Raw genomic sequence first — 22,240 nt, forward strand, 5'->3', positions numbered from 1 at the left:
GATAAGATATCTGACTTTGGTATTTTGATATCCGATGGATACTACTTCCATTGCAAAAGAAATTAGCCGTGACTCTTTTCGGCTGAATGAAACCAACATATGTGTGTGTGTGTGTGTTTGTGTGTGTGTGTGTGTGTGTGTGTGTGTGTGTAGGGGGCACTTTGGGGCTACTGTCTGGGGCCCCGTACAGGATAACATAACTGGCTTTAAGTGCTTTGGATATCTCTGATGAGTACTACTTCCGATTGCAAAGAAAGTAGCCGTGACCCTTTTCAGCTGAATAAAATCAATGTGTGTGTTGGAGGGGGGGGGGGGGGGGGGTAAGGGGACAATTTGGGGCTACTGTCTGGGGCTACTGTCTGGGGCCCCATGCAGGATAAAACAACTGGCTTTGGTATTTTGGATTTCTCTGATGGGTACTAATTCCATTGCAAAAGAAATTAGCCGTGACCCTTTTTCAGCCGAATGAAACTATTGTGTGGGTATGTGTGTTGGGGGGGGGGGGGGCACTTTGGGGCTACTGTCTGGGGCCCCGTACAGGACAAATTAACTGGCTTTGGTGTTTTGTATGTCTCTGATGGGTACTTCTTCCATTGCAAATGGAATTAGCCGTTACTCTTATCAGCTGAATAAAGTCAATGTGTGTGTAAAAGAATCACTGCTATAATTTCTTTTGCAATGGAAGTAGTACTCAAGGAGGTATCAAAAACACCGAAACCAGTTACGTAGCTGTACGGGGCCCCACGGAGTGTTCCTAAAGTTAGTGTCCCCACATGTAATTCCACTATCAAGATCTGCATCCCGATCTATTCAATCTGTCAGATCGGGAGAGAGCGGCAAAAGTGTACGGGGACCGGGAGCATCGTAGCAGCAGCGTTTGGGTGATGGGGTTGCGGATCTGGCAATTTTACAGATCGGGAAGAAATTTTGAACTGGTTCAAAATTTCTTCCTCATCTCCCCATCAAGATTGACCTATTTTGAATCGTTGCTCAAACGGGGAGAGAGCAGTAGTGACAGTGTAAATACCGCGGGATGAGCGTAACAATTCCAGGTTTTCTGACCGTAGTAACAGCGGCACAAGAACGGGAAATATTTAGTCTGAACTAGACACCGACGACATGGTCCCGCTGCTGCGCCGCTTTCTTGATCAAAGCACGACCTTCCCCCTTTAACGACGCTCTCACTAAGTTCTCTACTCTCGTATAAAATCAAGGCCTTGTTCCTACGACGCTTCATTCCTGCTTCGATAACGCTGTTGGCCGCTTTAGCTACGCTGTTCCTACGCTTTCCCAGACTCAATTATGCACGTCTTCCGCTCTCGCCGCTCTAAAATCGAACGTAGCCGATATGCTGGAAAATGTTTGCCAGAACAGCAAAACTGATGAGGAGGGCGCGTTGTCGTTGGCGCGAAAATGAAGACGAAGGAGCGCATATTTAAGAAGAAGAGATGCACACAATAAAGAGAATAAAGCAAAACACTTTGGAGCTACTGTACGGGACCCCGTGCAGGATAAGATATCTGACTTTGGTATTTTGATATCCGATGGATACTACTTCCATTGCAAAAGAAATTAGCCGTGACTCTTTTCGGCTGAATGAAACCAACATATGTGTGTGTGTGTATGTGTGTGTGTGTTTGTGTGTGTAGGGGGCACTTTGGGGCTACTGTCTGGGGCCCCGTACAGGATGAAATAACTGGCTTTAGTGCTTTGGATATCTCTGATGAGTACTACTTCCGATTGCAAAAGCAAGTAGCCGTGACCCTTTTTCAGCTGAATAAAATCAATGTGTGTGTGTGGGGGGGGGGGGGGGGGAGGGGGAGGGGGTAAGGGGGCAATTTGGGGCTACTGTCTGGGGCTACTGTCTGGGGCCCCATGCAGGATAAAATAACTGGCTTTGGTATTTTGGATTTCTCTGATGGGTACTACTTCCATTGCAAATGAAATTAGCCGTTACTCTTATCAGCTGAATAAAGTCAATGTGTGTGTGTGTGTTTGTACGTAGGGCTTATAGGGGGTGGGGCACTTTGGGGCTACTGTCTGGGGCCCGGTGCAGGATAAAATAGCTGGCTTTGGTGTTTTGGATATCTCTGATTGGCACTCCTTCCATTGCAAAAGAAATTAGCCCTGACTCTTTTTAATTGAATAAAATCAATGTTTGTGTGTGTTTATACGTAGGCCTATGGGGGGTGGGGCCCTTTGGGGCTACTGTCTAGGGCCCCGTACAGGATAAAATAGCTGGCATTGGTGTTTTGGATATCTCTGATGGTACTTCCATTGCAAAAGAAGTTAGCCGTGACCCTTTTCAGCTGAATAACACCGTATTTCTGGGGCCCTTTGGGGCTACTGTCTGGGGCCCCGTACAGGATAAAATAGCTGGCATTGCTGTTTTCATGATAAGTACACCCAAAGGAACAATATCCACCAACTTTTGTCCGTGACCCCCTTCGGCTGAATAAATCCAATTTTCGGGGTCCCTTTTTGTGGTCCCTAGGCTTACGGTACAGGATGTGACTTGCCAGCAATTCATTTTATTGACCCTTGGCCACATCCTTACATGATGACGTGCGTAATACGCTTGAGGACCGCGCGCTGTCCATTTGTTTTGTACAGGATTAGCGCGCACTTTCCTGTCTTATTCAAGCGTCTTTGATTGAGGCTAAATAGTCAGTAGCTGCTCCATCACGTAAACATAATCTAACCGTAGCTAGCCTACTAAAGACTGAAATGTCGTCCAGACGGAAGAGAGGAAATGTGGCAGGTAAATAGTCATACATTTTAAATCTATGGTATAGTTTTACCGACCGTAAAGTTGTGATTGTGCTGGCGAAAAATTATCAGTCGTTTCAACAATTTCACGATGTGGACATCGTCTGAATCTAGACTTCAGTCCCATGAACTGCATTTTGCGATGTTTATACGGCGTCGCAACGTATGGTTGGGGCACCACCTATCGACAGAGCACCTTCCCATCGACACCCTGCGTATCATGGCTGTTTGCGTATAGAACGAAAAAGTACGCGCGGGATTAAGTGTCATTAGCTATTAAAACAATAAAAACGAAGAAACGAAAATCAAACTCAAACAAACCAAGCTAAAAATTACACATCCGATCAGTAACGACGCATGGCTGTGAAATTCACGTGTATTACCTATGGCCTGTGAAATTCACGTGTAAACCTATGCTGTGAAATTCACGTGTATACCTATGGAGGAGAGGGGGTGCCGATCGCAAGGTTCCCTTTTTAGCTGCGCGAAGAAAACGGAATGCACGCACTAAAATTGTGCTATTTTAAAACGGAGATTCATAATCAACGAGACGGTCACGACATTCAAAACTGCAGTATTTATGGCATATTTGAGGTAAGAATTAGGCGGATTTTTCTATATTTTTAGAATAAACAAGCTACAGATCCTTAGGGTGACAATACGTGGTACCCCCAACCCTACTAGTATATATATACTACCAACAACACTATTAAAATTAACGTTTCAGTATTCATCGCATAATCGGGCATCTGATAATCGGAAACCTCGCTTAAATGACATACGCTTCCCAAAAACATTTCCAATGCATGTTATTTTCACTGGATAATCGGGCGGAGACCTCTGATAAACGGGACAATTTTTCTTCAAGCGATCTTTGATTTTGTTGATATTTTACTCAAAAAAATATAAAATTTACCAAAATACCACAACAATATTTCAAAGATTCCCTATCAGTTATCACTCAGTTGTCGTTTACATCGAACTTACAAAGCAAGCTTCAGACTGGTGTGTTTTGACCTCCGTCCATCCAGTACACGTACATGCATAGCCACGAAAGTGCCGTGTATAAGTATCCATGCCATTGGCATTGCGAAACACATGCTTTCGCGAACATTCTTCTCCCCTACATATAGGGTCAATCCACGTCAAATCAACCAATGCTGTTAACCCGACCCCCTTCAATTTTCTTTAAACTCGCACCAAATGTGCCCCCAAGTGTCTGACGGAAGATTCTGAAATATTTTGCCCCAAGGTCAAACGGTTGCTAAGATACGGCCTCCCTTAGCAACCAATGCGTGGCCGAATAATCGAGTTTAAATAAAATTTGCTATTTTTGAATGACTGCTGCAGCCAGGTTAGGTGCGATACATTGCTCATTTTCTGTAGATTGGAAGAACTTTATGACCTTAAAATGCACAATATATTATGGCGCGGATCTGACAATCCATTATTGCGGAAGAGGTCACCGAAAATGGTGTTAAGCGTCAAAGTTAATGTTTTCGGGTGCATGTTTGGAAGCTGATAACTTCAAAATTCAATTAGCTGAGATCCCAATATTATGCATATTTGGAGACTCTCACGTGCTCTACACACCTACAAAAAATCTGCCAAAAAGTATGCGTCGTTTTCTTGTAGGGCGCCCTCAAAGTTGGATTTTTTCAAAAAGTTGCCAAGTTCAAGGTCACAAATCACCCCTCGTCCAATCGAGGAGTGACACCAATTTTTGTGTATTGATAGACATTTACCTTTATTTTCATTGGTTACCAAAAAACTTTTGTAACCAGAATGTTTAATAGCTGGTTCACGCATTCGAAAATGGTCGTAAACAACCCCAAAATCAATGTAAAATGACACCTGGGGTTTATAGCACATTTCAAATTGTGATAAATCAGAGATGAAGTGCCAAGACACAATGGTATCTTCTGTGATGATAGTCTGTAATTAGTACAAAAAGGATATATACATCACAAATCGTTTTGTCTTTTTGGCAATGACCTTGAAAATGTAGCTGAAAACCGCAAAACAATAAATCGGTCAATTTTCGATAGACATAATGGTGTTAAAGCGTGTTTACATTGACTTTCATTTGTCTGCCATTTCAGTACTCTTGGTGACTTTAAGCTGAAAACTGCTAATCATGTTCCATTTTTTATTCTATTTTAAGCTACAAATAATATTTCAGGTCATCTTTAGATCTTTTGACCTTGACATTGTTCTGAAAATAGCTGTAAATTCCTTAATATTAGCATATTCCCAACACACAAGATTTAACCATTTTCAAAATTAATATTTCTATCAGACAGAATGCCTGATCATATTTAAATTTACAGTACTTGTAGTCTGTAACGAGTATTTAGAGGATCTGGGATTAATTTATTTGTCTAACATGACAATGACCTGGAAAATACAGCTGAAAAAAACATAAAATCAATAATAATTGTTCAGATTTCCAAGGGTGTTTGCACCGACTTTGAATAGTACGTCATTTTAACATTACTGATGAGTTATAGCTGATAATTGCAAATCATGTTCCCTTTTTTTTCCATTTTGAGCTACAAATAGTATCAAAAGTCACAAATAAGAAACTTTACAAAACAAATGGACAGCACGCATGTCCTCAAGCGTATTACTATTAGCACGTCACCCGAGTTGCTGAGATGCGCTGTCTTTGAAGTTGTTGTTTATCAAGCGTCTTTCATTGTTTTTAGAGGTGCTTGATAAGCGCACACTAATTTTGCATGCGCGCCAAAGAGGTTTTTTTGATGCGCGCGTTGTATCAATTCGGACCATTACTACTACGAGTAGCCTGAACGCGAAGCGCTATACAGGCTGCTCCCATAGTACAACACTGTATAATCCAGAGGGACAACCAAGACAACTCAGCCCGCCGTCAAAGCGAGGCCGAGTTGTCCCCGAGTCCGAGTTTAGCCTGACCACGTTCAGATAAGTTCTGAGACTGAACCTTTTTGGTTATTAGAAACACACATGCATGCACCCTGGCATTACTACAGACTGCGCATTGCGCAGAGGAGACAACAAAGGCAACGTTACTTAGCAACACCTACGCGCTTTACTCTTGATGACAGCTCAACTTTGGCAATCTTCATATCAATGCTAACGGTGATCGGCAGTATCATCATCAGCGCCCTCTACACTACCGGGACTATGCACCTTTAAACCCCGGAGCGCGCGCTCCTTTACTATAGTGGGAGCACTTCGCGTTGGGGCTGGTCACAGTTACTTGAACACTAACATTGTTAGAATCACTGCTTAGAATCATTGTTTAGAATCACTGTTAGAACACTAACATTGTTAGAATCATTGTTAGAATAACTGCGACCAAGAACGCTTCGCCTCGGGGCTGGTCGCAGTTTACATGACTCAAAAAGGGTATAGATATCAAGAATGACACTCAAAAAAGGGTCTGTAGAATGATTTGCCTCCTGGATGGAGGTCCCTTCCACCCACTGAATTGTTGTACCCGACTGCCTCCACATTGAGCGTGTTTCTACTGAGCGACGAAAAATTTGAGGTGATGCCAGGCGATGCGAGGTGATTCCTGGTAATACGTGGTGATGCGTGGTAACACCTCAAATTTTTCCTCAGTAGAAACAGATCGGGTAGTGGCCGATGCGCGGTGATGCAAGGTGCTCCGTCGTCCACCTTTTGAGGTGGTCGATGCGTGGTGATGCGAGGGACGATTCGATTCTCAGTAGAAACACACCGGGTAGCGAAATTCGCGGTGTACCAGAAGTCTGGAATTATTGGGAGCTTTCGCCCGCGCTTTTCAAATCGGTTCATTGCACATGTACACTCCGACACTTGTGTACACAGCGACCATATCTCGCATACAATGTAGTTTCGCACGCATCAGTACCAACTCCTACTACATGAGATGGTGTGGTACATGTTGTGAATTAGCGTGCATTCATCGTCTATTGTTTGCGTGCCCAACAGCCTATCATACTAAATACTCTGATTTTTACACTCAGTTCATTTTCCCATAATATCGTATCGTCTCGAAGTTGTAGATTCCCTAATTTGTTTTCGCTGGAATACTAACGTTAGTATGTCAGAGCCCCGGGAGAGCATTAATTGGACCCTTGACCTGTAACGATTCCTGATAACCAAGTGGCAGGAAATGTTGGTGAGGGGCATTTTGGACAGAAAGACTTAACGAAATTCAGTGGCCTACCACAAAATGGCTGAGGCAGCGCGACCCGATCTGTGACCTGAAAATACGTGACTTCCGGATTTACGGCATTTAGCACATCACCTTGCATCACCACATATTCTATCGCTCAGTAGAAACAGCTCGAGTGGTGATACGAGGTGATGCGGGAGACAAAATTCGCGGTGATGCGAGGTGAAGCGAGGTGCTCTCAGTACAAACACGTTCATTGTAGAGCAAGTCTTGGCCTAACTGTGACTTGACCGAAAGATTGGTCTGTATTTGGTTGTCAGGGATATGTTCCGCAGAGACTGTGTCTAAAGACTCCTCCGGACAGACGGATCTTTCTGTCTAAGCTGCAACCAGCCCGAATGCTTCGTGTTCGGGCTGGTTGCAGGATATTGAGTCACGTACGTACGGGCTCTGGATCTGGATCTGGTGGGATACTGGACAAACTCCACATCAGGGATATACCTACACGTGCAGGCGTGGTCGTATGTACGGAGTATGTTTTATGTGCTTTTTGGATAATTTTCCCTAAGTCAAATAAATTTCACTTCTGTTTAAATGAGTTTAGACTAGGAGCTTCTCTGATATCCGGTGGGAGGATGTTCTATTCAGCACAGGTTCTTGGGAATAAAGATTACTTGTAACAATCTTTTGATGTATTTAGCTTTTTAGAGGAAATAGACTGTTGTTGCCTTGTCGTCCTGCTGTTTTCCACTGGGCTTGATTGCAAGTGAGACGTATCCAGGGCATTAAGATTATTGACTGATTTATAGAGCAGTGTCAGTCTAAGAGCAGCCCTACGATGTTCAAGCAGTTTCCACTCAAGGCGTTCAAGCATGTCAGTGATACTGGAGGTTCTCTGGTGGATGTTAAGGACAAATCTAGCAGATCATCATTGGATGGCTTCCAGTTGAGTTATATACTCCTTCTGGTATGGATCCCAGACTGATGCACAGTACTCTAGTTTGGGTCATACGAGGGTTTTGTAGGCGATGGATTTGACCCTGGACGAGCAACTGAAGAGATATTTTCACAGGAGGCCAAGGATTTGGTTTCCTTTTGAAGAGACACCTCAAATGTGGTTTGCCCAGCTCAGTTTGTTGTTTAATTGAATCTCTAAGTAGGTGTGATCTGTAACAGCCTCCAAAATGGTTTCTCCGATATACTGTATGAGCTGAAATTTTCGCGGTGGTTATATTTTTTCGCGAATCGCCTTCGAACCGCGAAAATAACAACGCGCGCTTAACTAAGTTCAGTTAGACCCTCGTAACAGCGAAATTAACAACACGCGATAATGTCCTCCAAGTAGCAATTTGCGAAAATATCTGTACGCGAAAATTTCAGCTCGTACAGTAATAGGTTGCCTTGATTAGATTCTTTTTATGTGAAATGTGCATGACAAATCATTTTGCTTTGTTAAGTCTCATCTGCCATTGTTGTTCCCTTATTCTCAGACGATCTATTTGAAGGGTCTGACTATCTTGTGTGGTGTGAATCTCCTTGTACATATATTTACAGTCATCTGCTAACAGGCAAATTGTTGACGAGGAGTCATTAGAGATGTCGTTTATGTAGAGAAGAAAGAAGAGGGGTCCGAGGACAGTACCCTGTGGGACTTCAGACAGGACTGGTTCTGCGGTGGATGCGACGCCTTCAATTACTTGCTGGGTTCGTTTTGTGAGAAAATTTCGGATCCATGTCAAAATGTCACCCTGAATTCCAATATTGTAGACTTTAAAGGGGAACTAAGTCAAATGCTTTGCTGAAATCCACTTGAAGTCTACTTGCCCCTTGTTTAAAATTTTGGGAGATCATCAATGAGAAGAGCCAACTGTGTCTCGCAGGAATGCTTCTCACGGAAACCGTGCTGGTTATCGTTCAGGATGCCGTGGTATTCGATGAAGGACATGATGTTCGTGTGTATGATGTGTTCAAGAACCTTGCACGTTATTGAGGTTAGTGAGATGGGACGATAGTTACTGACGTCTGAACGATTTCCCTTTTTGTACAAGGGCGTAACGTTGGCTTGCAGCCAGTCTTCTTGGACATCTCTGGTAGAAAGGGATTTCTGGAAAATTGTTGTTAGGACAGGCGCTACACTAGTTGCACATTCTTTCAGGACTCTAGCTGAAATTCTGTCTGGGTCTGAAGATTTCTGAGGGTCCAGATTTTTCAAGAGCTTTTCAACTCCTTCTACGGTGACTGTGATAGGTGCCATGACTGGAGAATCTCCATTACATGTAAATATTGGGGGAACACTGGTGGTGTCATCCTTTGTGAAAATAGACTGGAAGTGCTTGTTGAGTAACGAAGCTTTTTCTAGGGCTGTTGTCGCGAAACCATTTGCTGTTTTTAAGGGTGCAATGCCTGAAAAATTTTGTCGAGAGTTCTTGATGTAACGCCAACACCAAACGATTGTGCTCTGTTGACTCAGGGTGCTATCACAGTGTAACTGTGTACAAGAAGCGCCCCGGGGTTAGTCTTGGCCTGTACCACTGCACAATTAGATCTAGCTCTTCTTGCTCGGATCCTAGCGATAATGGGGTTCATAGTCACTGAACAGACATTGTCTCGTAACTATATTATTATTTTATATTTGGAATCTCCTTTGCGAGATTCTATGATGTGAATATCTGGATCTTGCGCATGCGCAGGAATTCGGAGTCTACGTGCCAAATAAGTTGCATCATAGCTATTGATGTAGTGGTATTTTATCATCTATTTTTTTCCCCTCGTCCTCATCGGAGTTTAGATTATAATATTGTGTAGTTGATAGTTACAGACACCACTGGACCTGCCTTTTTAAATTCATCAAATATGACGAACAATAGTTAGACAATATCATCGCCATCAAAGCTGACTTTTGAGTCAGATGATATGCTCGCAGCAGCGAAAACGGCGAGCTTGCCTCACCTGCAACTAACTGTATCCCTCCCAGTACTTAAGAAAGCTGCTAACATGGGGAGGGGCATGAATGATGTCAAAGGCAGCTCAGGAAAACAATAGAAAAAGAGCACAAATCCCACTAACAGGGTCTTGGAAGGGCAATACCAGTACTTGCACCAAGAAATTATTGCTCAAATCTCAAGAGATGCAACACATCGAACGCATAGAGAATATGCTAGAAGCGCTCATGCAATGAGACACTAATCAAGCTGGCAATTTAAAAATCATGAAAACAGAAGGTAGGTTGGAGAGTTTGTCCAAAGAGAAGAACTCCATTCAGTGGTACATGAGGGAAGGCAAACTGGAGCTTTAGTTAAGTACTTGATTGTAATTCTGTTCCCAATGCATGAAAAAGAAGGTTTAAAAGAGAATTCATGCAAATATGCTACAAATCTGCTGTGAGCCGTCTGAGCAGGGTCTGATGGAAATTAGACAAAAATCATGTGAAATTTTTTTTTTTTTTTTTTTTGTAAGGTTCATTGACATTCAAGAGCCTGTAAATGTCTAGACAACAAGAGCCCTACTGGAGTTGATGCATGAGAAACTCGGCATATTTACATGTGTATATCTACACATTTGAAGTTGTTTGAGAGGATAATGTTGTAAATATACATGACATGGAAAATTCTTATCTGATCTCCACATAGCAGAGGATGGAGGACCAAGCAGCTCCCAAACCAAGAAGTACAAACCTTCAAGGAGAGTTCCCCTCTTTTGGCAGTGGGAAGGTGATAAGCGAAAGTGGATAGCCTGTGGCCAATCCCTCTCTGATGCAATCAATGACAGCCTAGACAGTGGTGAGAATGTGAAGTTTGAGGCTGTAGGAAAGACTTTGGAAGTTGATGTCAAAAAGATGGTCCAGCGGAATTGCACAACAGGCTGGGAAAGAAGAATAAGATGCTGTGTCAAGCAAAAAAGTGAATGTGAGTATAAAGAAATGGAAAAAAATGGTGAATGAAGCAAGCTTCTCAATATTGTTTGACAAGGAAATGTCATTAGAACTTGTTAGATGTGGCTATTCACAGTAAGAACTGGTAAAACTTGGTGAATGTATTTGATTTTTTTTTTTCAAATTCTAGGGATATTACAAAAATCATGGTGAAATAACAAACAGACATGGGCAGAGCACAACCAAAACTTCTCAACCAAAGAGAACATTTCAAAAAGGTTAACTGTTGATACCCATCATAACTTCTTGCAAAAGTTTAATAATATAATGTTTTGTCCAGGAGCATTAAAATGCTTGTATCCAAAATGTACTCCAGCGACAAGTGGTTGTTTTCTTTTGTGTTTGGCTTGTGTATTTCTTTTAAGTCCATAGCATTTTTCATGCCTCTGCCATGTTGGTCGTCCGTCCTTCCTTCCGTCTGTCCTTCATCCGTCCGTCCGTCCCTCAATCTGTCCGTCCTTCCATCTGTAATCAATTTTGTGGACAGTGTAACAACAACAACAGCAACAAAACTTTTGAGGTATCCTAATAAAACTTGGCATGTATGAGTTAGCAAAGTTGTGCCTATTATTTTTTTCGTGCCCATGTCATAGGTCAAAGGTCAAGGTCAAATGGTCAAAATTTCACTATTTCCTCCATATCCATGCAATGCCTGGAGGTATTTCCTTGAAATATAGTGTACATAATACATATGTACTAAAGATTCTTTAGAGAGAGTTTCCGGCCATGAGGTCAAAGGTCGATTGAAAATGTTAAAATTTCACTGTTTTCTCCATATGGCGTAAATGGTTCAAGGTATCTTCATGGAACTTAGAACATACTCATGTACTGACAGGCAGTGATTATATAGGGAATTTTGAGGTCATGGGGTTAAAGGTTAGGGGTTCGAAGTTCAGGGTCAACTCCCCAAAATTTGACTATTTCCCTTCTAGCTATGCAATGTCTGCAGGATTTTTCTTGAAACTAAGTGTTATTACCCAATAGAGATTCTCTGGGAAAGTTTTTTGCCAAAGGTCAAAACATCAAAGGTCAAGTGAAAATGGGCAAGTCCAAGGTCCCCTCAGAAAGCAAAATTTCATCTTTGCTCAATATTGACATGTTTGGTATCATTTTGAAGCTTATGAGTTGAAGTTTTGATTTCCATGGAGGAAAAAATGATATTATGTAAATTTATGCAAATTTCAAGGGCTTCATTTGCGTAAATGTGAAACACAGCGTTACGTATGGGACATTTATAAAAATTCATATTTATTCAAAAGAAAGCAAATGATATTTAATTATTATGTGGACATTAGAAGTTCATCAAATAGTTTAACTTTGTATGAAAATTTAGGGGTTATGCAAATGATTATGCAAATTAGCTCGTGTCCTATCATGAGATGTCCCATACGTAACAAATTGAGGTCATTTTTTAAGGTTTTTTCTGAAATTTTTAAGGTTATTTGAATGTCCTTTTGGAAAGTTCTAATTTATTGTTAGAGAAGGTAGATACCATAGAAAGAAGAACAATTAGTAAAAGAAATATTTTTTATTAGGCAATGAAATAATGTTACATGGAACAAATGCGTTACGTATGGGACAGCCTCACACATATTGCATGTGAAGGCATGTAGCTAGCTACATACTCAGGTTGGTCATAGAAATATAGAATATGATTAAATATGACTATGATGGGTAAATATTTGGGGAATATTGTTCCCTTGACAATCTGGATCAGTATTTGAGTAATTTCAACTGATTCTACCTAAATAATAATGCAAAAATTTGTTTATGGGTATTTTGCAAAATTATTTTGCAAAATACCCATAACATGGTTCTCATATCAACACAATAAACGAATGGGGGACAAAGGGCATGCAAACTCAGGTTGGTCATAAAAATATGAAAATATGATTGAATATGATTATGATGTAAATATTTGGGGAATATTGTTTCCTTGACAATCTGGATCAGTATTTGAGTAGTTTCAACTGATTTTACTTCAATAATTATGCAAAATACCCATAAACATGGTTCTCCACACACTAAACGAATGGGGGACAAAGTGTCCCATACGAAACTGTCCCATACGTAACACGTCATGTCTGTCTTTAATTAGAACCTGTAATTAAAGCTTTTTGCCTCATGACATGAAACTTACTTCTAATAATCTTGAGTGTTGTGACTTTCATCACAGTGAGTTACAAGTTCTAGAATGAAATACTTTCAGAGAGTTTTGAGGTTGAAAAAAAAATGTTTAAAAAAAGACAAAATTTTTCTGGTCCCATACGTAACGGCACATATTTTCTCTTCTAGAATATAATTGTGATGGTCATTTTTCTCCATTTTTTACATGATTATACTTCTCCTAGATATCAATCACCATGTTAAAGTTCAATATGATCAAAGGTCATTAACACTATTTTTCAGGTCATAAAAGTCTCTGAATGTCCCATACGTAACACGCGCGTTATCTTGGACTTGCCCAAATGCTAAATTTCTCTTTTTCCTCCAATCTCAGAAGTGGCTCAAGGTATCATAATGAAACTTAATACATATTTATGCATGTTCTACCTGACAGTGATTCTCTTGGTAATTTTAGGGTCATAGGGTCAAAGGCCATGTTAAAATGCCAAAATTTTAGTATTTGATAACTGAAACTACACTTTTTCTTCATATCTTGGAAATTACTTATTGCATAAACCTATAAAAAGGTCAAAAGTCAAGTAAAAATCCTCAAATCCCCCAATACCTGCTCCCTATAAAGACAATATAGCCATTTATCCAATGAAACCTAGTTCAAAGATTTCAAGTGAACATTCAACACATTTTTATGCCTCCGCCACAAAGTGGTGCCATGCAATTGTGATATTTTTCCAATTATATGTGAAACTGGCATCACACATTGTCAAGATGTACCATAGTCATAGACCTATGGGAAGAACCATGCATTATGGCGGAGGCATATCAGTCACCACAGCAGCATTTCTAGTTGTTGGGGTTTTTTTTAGGGGAGTATTTTAGCCCGCATTTTCAACCGCGAACATGCATTCTAATTGCCCAGCCGTGTGGTGTCTATACCTGTTCATATTTCAATGAAATAATTCTTACAGTCATCAGGACTTCCGATTGACTGTTTCTGTAATGTATTACACAGAGCTGCCAACTCTCCCCGTTTCTGCAGGAGACTTTCAGAGAATAACCCTATCTAATCTAATCTAAAAGTTGCAATTCTTCTTTTTAACCTTAAACCTTAAGTGATAAGCTAAATTAGTGATATTAGTAAGTTACATTAGTGACTGTCTTTTCAAGTTTGTGGTGGGTCAGGGGATGGGGAAGGGGGGACCAAATTGGGGCCAATAATTGAAAATTTTTATCTTCTTGTTGAAAATGCATGGTCAGATTTTCACCAAACTTGTCAAGGATTATCGCTAGGGTGATCGAATATAATTCTGTGCAAATGGGCACCATTCTCTTCTAGGGTGCTGCAAAGGGTACAATGCCCTGAAAGGTGAGAAAGCCCCCAAACTTAAAGGAACCAAAACCCAAAGAGAAATTTGCATTTAGTGAAAGCAGCAACATTGCTAGAACACATCAGTGAAAGTTTGAGGAAAATTGGACAATCAATGCAAAAGTAATGAATTTTTAAAGTTTTGGTGTTGGAACCGCTGGATGAGGAGACTGCTAGAGGTTATGATGTCATGTGTCGACAGTAATATAAAGACAATATCAAGGGAATTCCACAAAAAGTCATTTTTCATGAAAATTAAACATTCCATCAACCTGATACTGACATATGTTAAGGGTACCAAGTATTCCCCCTGCTTTCTGAATGCGGTTAGTAAAGTGTTCTTTCATTATAATGCTAGAAAATCGCAGAAGAAGAGCCTAGACATGGGGCATTGAGGAGGAAAGCGACTTGCACAGAGTGTAAAGAAGGCAAGTACATGTAGTGATAATGGGGGGGGGGGGGATAGCATTGAGGAAGAAGTTGAGTTGCTCTAGTGGAGACTGGAGAAAACGGGACAAAGAAGAACAGAGTGAAAATCAGGTAAAGGAGAAAGATGAAACAAATTGCTTTTTTTCTCTCTCTCTCTCTCTCCCACAGCAATTCTTCCTACCGTTTGTAGGATCCACTCAACCTTCTCCACTTCACGTTGATAGCTTTCATTCCTCCTTTTCTTTTCTTCTCTTACACTATATAGTCTCATCTCTCCCCGACTCACCTCTTCCCTTCTTGATTTATGAATTCCTCCTTTTGTCTTGGTAATTCCACATTCCATAGTCCACATCGTTTTCTGACTTTGTTTCTCTCGTGGACTGTGGTTTTGTGAAACATCCTTCAGAATGTCATTTCTACTTCACTTTTCTCTCATCTCTCCATCATTTTCCAATCTTCAACTTCTTCCTCCCCCCCCCCCCTTTCTGTTTCATCTTTCTCCTCCTAACAAGGTCAAAGGTCAAAATGTCATTGATTTTTTTTTCCTGATAAGCACTGTATATTGTGTGCTGTCAATAACTTTCCACAGCTTTGATACAGCAAGGTCAAAAGCTCAATAAACTTACATTGAAAAATACTATAATCACAAATTGCGATACACAGGCAAGACATCACTTGACTCTTGCCTTGTTTGACCATTTTTTTTTCACTTATGATTGTCCTAGTTCTTCTAGTTTTAGACAAAATTTCTGAATCATAGTGTGTGATAGGTTCCAACAATCTATAAATGTAACTGTTTGCCTATGCAGATTTTGTGTGGGAGTGGCAGGACGAAAAGAAGCGCTGGAATGCTTACTGTCCAGAACATGCCATAGCACTGGAGAATGGGTGGCAGAATAATGATGGAGCTGTGAGTCTCAACATTGCCAGCCGCAACTATACCATGGACCTTAACAAGATGGAGCAGAGTAATGATGATACCCAAGTGGTCAGGCAGATAAGACGAGACAAAACAGGTGAGAGAGATGCCCTGCTGTTATGCTAATGGTTCTTTACTGTATTATTTCATCAGCCTTAAGATACATAGTAAGTAGGCTTGCTAAAGGGGTAAATGCTGCATTCTTTTAGTACAAATTATGTCCCATGTGGCACAGATGTTCCTTGGGGCAATTGACATTTTTTTTTTTATCCGAAGAGACACTCTTCAGCTATAGATGCAGATAGGTCCAAGTATGCATTATTTATACAAACTAAAAATATATATGCATCCCACAGAGATGTCTAATTTGGTAGAAATATTATATGGTCCATGTGGAAAAAATCTTGCAAATTTTGATTCTTGTCTATTGAGGTAAACATGAAATTTGCATAACTATACAAGATAGGACATAAAAATTTGTATTTTGAAACAGTTCTACTTTTTCCAGCACTGCATTTTGGAGTACAAAGTTCTCACCTGGGATGAATGTTCCTTGGGTCAACAGAGAAATGATTCATCTAGAGAGACAAAATGTCTCTATGCAAACATTTATTTGTATATTTACGCATATAATACAATTGTAGACTGTCCATCTAAATCAGGGGCAAAAAGGAGTAAATATATCAATCGCTTTGAACTTAATAGGAAATATTCTTGCAACAAACAAGACTCGTTAGTTTTTTGGTTTTTTTTTTTTTAGTATTTACATTAATGAGACATTTTTTTCATAGATTATGTTAATAAGTACACAAAATGTGATATTTTAAAACATTAATCTATCAAGTCATCTCATTACCAATTTTTCCTCATGATTACACAAATATTTTGTAGGATGACTGAAATAGTAATCAATATCAACACTCTTTATCTGTGCATATAGCAGTGAACTGGAATCAGCTTTAATTCATGCAGATTGAAACAAATTCAGAGTGAATTTTCTTCCTTGCAAGAAATATTTAGTTGAGGTTATGATAGAGCAGTCATTACCAAATGATTACTCCCGAGGGAATGTGTGAATTCTGATTTTTATATTCCTAGGGCAATCCTGCAAATTAGAGGCTTGTTACATTGAACTGATAAGAAACGTGTTCAACACAGTATGGATGTGAGGGTACATCTGTAGATCTGCATTCATACAAAGCACTGAAAAGTTTAGGGTGGAAACAGAGTTTATTAAAAAAAGAAAAAGAAAAAAAGAATGTCCTCGGTATCTACGAGCACCTATGGATGGGACTTGTGTGTACATGAGCTTATGCACCCAATGACACTGTGATAAGGCAATATGCCAAAACTATCATGTGAATACGTACATGTGGGTGATATGTCATGAATAATTTTCATGTGATAACGTGTACTGAAGAAGGCGGAGGCCACTGAAAATTTGAGTCTAATAAACTCATTCTCTATTGGCCAAAAATACATTACCACTTCATTATATACAGTAAATGTATGTCACTGGGGCGACAAGACCCCGTATCTACAAAATGTCAAATATTCAGGAGAGCAAAAAACATGGCAGCCAAAGCACTGTATCTCTTGGGATAGACATTCCTTTGACATGCCATGGTGACCTCATTTTTAGGTAAGACAGCTAGGATTTGGACTGGACATGACTTCTGACCATTAATCCCAAAAAGTCATTTTCACTAGTATTTCAGATACAAGGTCTTGTCACCCTAGCGACGGTATATACTAAATACTTTGGATGGAGAAAAAAAAAATCATTTGCCCCAAGGAGCATGTTTGCCAAGTGGGACATTTGCACTACGAAATGCCACGATATGCCATTTATTCTTTGTAAGCCTACTTACAGGCTCTGTAGAGATTGTGGAAATACATACAATGAACCATGTCAAATACTGTATACGCCATATATTTTGTGAGTCTAAATTTTCATGAGTCAGGACTTCCCGACAATTTCGCGAGTGGTTACATTCGCGATCGTGGAGTCCTGTACTGAACAGAGAAATGTATACGCGTACGTCACATTCATATCGGCATTAGAGTCAATATTTTTGCGTGTTTTTAATTTCGCGAATAGCAGCTGACTCGCAAAATTTGCGAAAATAAAAACCTAGCGAAATATTCGCCGTATACAGTATTTCCATGTCCCAGCTATGTTGCACAGTTCATACATTGGGTTATAATTTGTAAGCACTAATTGCATGCATGCAATGTCAGCATAAGGAAATGTTAATCTCAGAGTTATGAAGATGCTGTACTTCAGTAAGGTTAAAAAAAAATGGAATCGGCTCTCGGAAGCTTTGTCTAAAATCTCAGTTGCTTAAACAATCCTCAAAATGCTTAAAGGCATAACATAATCTTTACAGCATGAATATATGTGAAATAGCCATGATGTTTTGTCTAAAAAAAGATGACAAATGCACCATGTAATATGAACAATGATTTTCGTACCTGTTCGATTTTGCTCTCAGAGCACACTGAGTCTGATTCAGCTGTGAAGATTTTGATGGCCCAATCAGAAGAAGAATCACAGCCAAGACAGTCAAGAAATAGAATGAAACCAAAACTGGAAGTAAAAGAAGAAATGGAGGAGGAGGAGGAGGAAGAGGCACAAGCAAGCACATCAACAGCCAAACCTAAAACCAAGTCAGGCCGGTGGAATGAAGGTATGCTCACTTTTTTGCTACGTATATTACAACTTTTAAAGAGGGATGGCAAGTACAAATGAAACATTAAACTGTTTCAATTTTTAGAAAGATAGATTCTCACCCTATAGTATAAAACATTTGTCTTCCACTGTATACATAATTATTAAGAAATAACATGACAAACAGCAGTTTCAGAGAGCGCTTCCTCGCCAAAATCGGAAAACGGCTTCCGATCTAATTATACCCCCACCCACATCTAGCTTGCATGAGGATATATAGGAATCAGTAGGTGCAGTCAGACTGGCAAAAGATCGAGAAGTTTAAGATTGCAAATTCTTCAGGATCTTTGGTCATGCGGTCACACTGGCAGCCAAAACTTCTCAGTCCAAAGATCGAGAAGTTTGGGTCATAAGTGCGTGCACGCAAGGAAGAAAAAAGAGCGTGCCGTCTGATGCCTAGTGGTTGTTGCATATAATGAGGGCATGTACAACACATCAGCCTTGCGCTTCTGAGGCAAGGCCGAATCTCTTTGGGCACGGCCCAGAAACAGGTGGTGGACTGGTCATGTTACAAAGATCTAGGAAGTCATGGTGACAAAGCTTTGTCACCTTGTAGGGTCTTTTTTTTCTTTCTGGACCTCATGATGAGAAAGTGGTACCTGGGCCAACTGAAGCTCATGGTGAGAAAGTGGTACCTGGGCCAGCTGGAGCTCGTGATGAGAAAGTGGTACCTGGGCTGGCTTGACCTCATGATGAGAAGGTGGTACCTGGGCTGGCTGGACCTCATGATGAGAAAGTGGTAGCTGGGCGGGCTGGAGCTCATGATGAGAAAGTGGTAGCTGGGCTGGCGGGACCTCATGATGAGAAAGTGGTAGCTGGGCGGGCTGGAGCTCATGATGAGAAAGTGGTAGCTGGGCTGGCGGGACCTCATGATGAGAAAGTGGTACCTGGGCTGGCTTGACCTCATGATGAGAAGGTGGTACCTGGGCTGGCTGGACCTCATGATGAGAAAGTGGTACCTGGGCCATCTGGAGCTCATGATGAGAAAGTGATAGCTGGGCTGGCGGAACCTCATGATGAGAAAGTGGTAGCTGGGCTGGCGGGACCTCATGATGAGAAAGTGGTACCTGAGCTGGCTTGACCTCATGATGAGAAGGTGGTACCTGGGCTGGCTGGACCTCATGATGAGAAAGTGGTACCTGGGCCATCTGGAGCTCATGATGAGAAAGTGATAGCTGGATTGGCGGAACCTCATGATGAGAAAGTGGTAACTGGGCTGGCGGGACCTCATAATGAGAAGGTGGTACCTGGGCTGACTGGACCTCATGATGAGAAAGTGGTAGCTGGGCTGGCGGGACCTCATGATGAGAAGGTGGTACGTGGGCTGGCTGGACCTCATGATGAGAAAGTGGTACCTGGGCCATCTGGAGCTCATGATGAGAAAGTGATAGCTGGACTGGTGGAACCTCATGATGAGAAAGTGATAGCTGGGCTGGTGGGACCTCATAATGAGAAGGTGGTACCTGGGCTGATATATTATTAGTAGTAGTACACACTCTTGGTCTCTGTCATTCCCTGCACCAAAATCCAAATTATATTCATCTCCCAACCCCCTGGCCTCATTGAAATAAAAAGTGCAATTGAGATAATTCCGGATTCGTCAAGCATAGACTTCAGTGGAGGTCTATAGAGAACTCAAAGCGTGAACTAGGCAACTAAGCGGGGGTGTGGAGGGTCTATATTATTACATTTAGTGTACCTGCACAGCCTAAAACAGAAATAAAGACAGTTTTCTAGACCTAGATCTATGATACTCCAGACTAGAGTCTAGATCTAGTGTAGATGTGAAATTCGTCCTAAATATTTTTATACCTAGTCCTATGAAAATCAATCATAAATTAAGCCAGGCCCCCAATTCATCTAGTTTACTAAGCTATCACAATGATTGACCACTCATTTTTTGTACGTCAAAAATTATAGTTAGCCTAAATAGAGTTAGATCTAGTCTAGTCTATGAGAATTACCCATTACTAGTAACACAAAACTCAGTGTTCCGGTCTGTACAGTTAGACACTTACACTGGCACGACGAAATTTTCACTTTACTTTCAGTTTCTGTTTATTCTTATACAGATCGAGAATCCCACAAATCTTTAGATTAAACAAATAAACACTAGTTCTTATTTACTTACCTATCAATTATTGTGACGAATCAACAAGTCAATTTCCATCTGCATTTTGTTTATCACGGCCGTAAGTGTCTCTGAGCATTGCGACCTTCTTCCGGGCAAAGTGTGAACGGAGCAAAGACCACAAGAAAGCTAGTCAGTGCGTAGCGATCTTATTGCAGGAACTAAATTAAGCTCTTTATTATGCCCTTTTTCACTTGCTGATATTTTGAGTTTCACTTGAAATTTCGAAATGATGTTTGCATCATTGGATATCTTATGATGTACTCTTTCAATATTTGAAATTTAAAAAATTGAAAAAAATTGCCCCAAGTCCCTTCTTGCGGGAAGCCAACGATAAATGAAAAGCGCGTTCAGCGCATACGCATAATTACAGTTGTAGTGTCATCGTGTAATGTGCATGTTGCTGCCCCTTTCTCTCCATACATGGAGTCATAGGCAACATGACTTGATATGTAATGTGAACTCTAAAAAGGGATATTTTGTGGATCAAATGAATGAAGGTTTATTCTGATGGTGAATTGCACAACTATGAGAATGTTGTGTCTTTTTTATCACCATTTTGTGTGCACGTGTGCACTTGTTGCCGTGGTTATCCATGGATTTGAAAACTGTAGCCCACATAGGCTTACTGGGCTTCATGTTGTGTGGTTTGCACAGGCCAATACCAGCCAATTAAGCGGGATCACCGCTTAAACAGGAGAAAAACTTGTCTCCGGACCCCTCCCCATTAAGCGGTGAGCGCTGTAGTACATAAACATTCATAGAAGCAAGTGTGATTTTGTCCATTTATCATTGAATATGAGTTTTACTTTTCATGTTTAATTTTGGGTTTAAGGCAATTACTGTACCCCCTGGGCAATTATCACAGACTCTTCCCCTGACCCTAACCCTAATCCTAAACCTGAACCTAATCCTAACCCTAACCCAAACTCTAACCCTAAACCTAAACCTAACCCTTATCCTAATCTTTACTCTAATCTTATTACTAACCAGTATTTAGCCGGAGGGGGGGGGGGGGGGGAGGGGGGGAGGAGGGGGAGGGTTAATTGTCCTCAGGGGGGTAATTGCCCTGGTACGGTTTGATTTTTTATACCCCCGCCAAACGAAGTTTGAAGGGGGTATATAGGAATCAGCGGGTGGTCGGACGGTCAGGCGGTCGGTCCGTTGCAAATATTGCGTCGCGAACTACTTCCTCAGTTTTCAACCGATTCCCATAAAACTTGGCACAGATGTGTGCCTTGGGTTGTAGATGTGCAAGACGTATTTTTTGACAGTACCCAAAAGTATGTTGCCATGGTAACGGCATATTATGGGCAAAAATGGGTACAAATCTTGCGTCGCGAACTCCTCCCACAGTTTTTGATCAATTTTTATGAAATTAGGTACAGATGTTCATCTGAATATGTTAATGTGCAAGACACATATTTCCGCAGTGGCAAAAAGTGCGTTGCCATGGTAACGGCATGTTATTGGTAAAATATAGGGCAAAATGCTTCATGGCAAAACTGCTTCATCAGTGTTCTTCCAATTCTCATGGAATTCATATTGAATGTTTGTCTTAGGATATAGGTCAGCATGACACATTTCTTGACAGTGACAAAAAGTATGTTGCCATGGTAACAGCTCACATATTATGAGCCAAAATGATGGAAAATTTTGTGTTGCAAACTACTTCCTCAGTTTTTGCCCAATTTCC

At 40.9% G+C, this 22,240-nt stretch overlaps 1 protein-coding gene across 2 annotated transcripts in view; it reads left to right on the forward strand.

Moving 5' to 3' along the window:
* The first annotated feature begins 2,667 nt into the window (after positions 1 to 2,667).
* Positions 2,668 to 22,240, forward strand: part of LOC140233503 (poly [ADP-ribose] polymerase 2-like) — a 72,649-nt gene continuing 53,076 nt past the window's right edge. Inside the window, exons 1-4 of one of the 2 annotated variants that reach the window (XM_072313623.1) lie at positions 2,668 to 2,761; positions 10,546 to 10,818; positions 15,573 to 15,779; positions 18,178 to 18,372. In XM_072313623.1, the coding sequence (XP_072169724.1) occupies positions 2,728 to 2,761; positions 10,546 to 10,818; positions 15,573 to 15,779; positions 18,178 to 18,372 (709 nt within the window). In that variant the 5' untranslated portion in view covers positions 2,668 to 2,727. Of the gene's footprint in view, positions 2,762 to 10,542; positions 10,819 to 15,572; positions 15,780 to 18,177; positions 18,373 to 22,240 lie in introns of both variants that reach the window. The other variant, XM_072313622.1, reaches the window with a different exon arrangement.

Source organism: Diadema setosum, chromosome 9 (genome assembly GCF_964275005.1).
Source record: "Diadema setosum chromosome 9, eeDiaSeto1, whole genome shotgun sequence".
In the NCBI taxonomy this organism is placed as follows: Eukaryota; Metazoa; Echinodermata; class Echinoidea; order Diadematoida; family Diadematidae; genus Diadema; species Diadema setosum.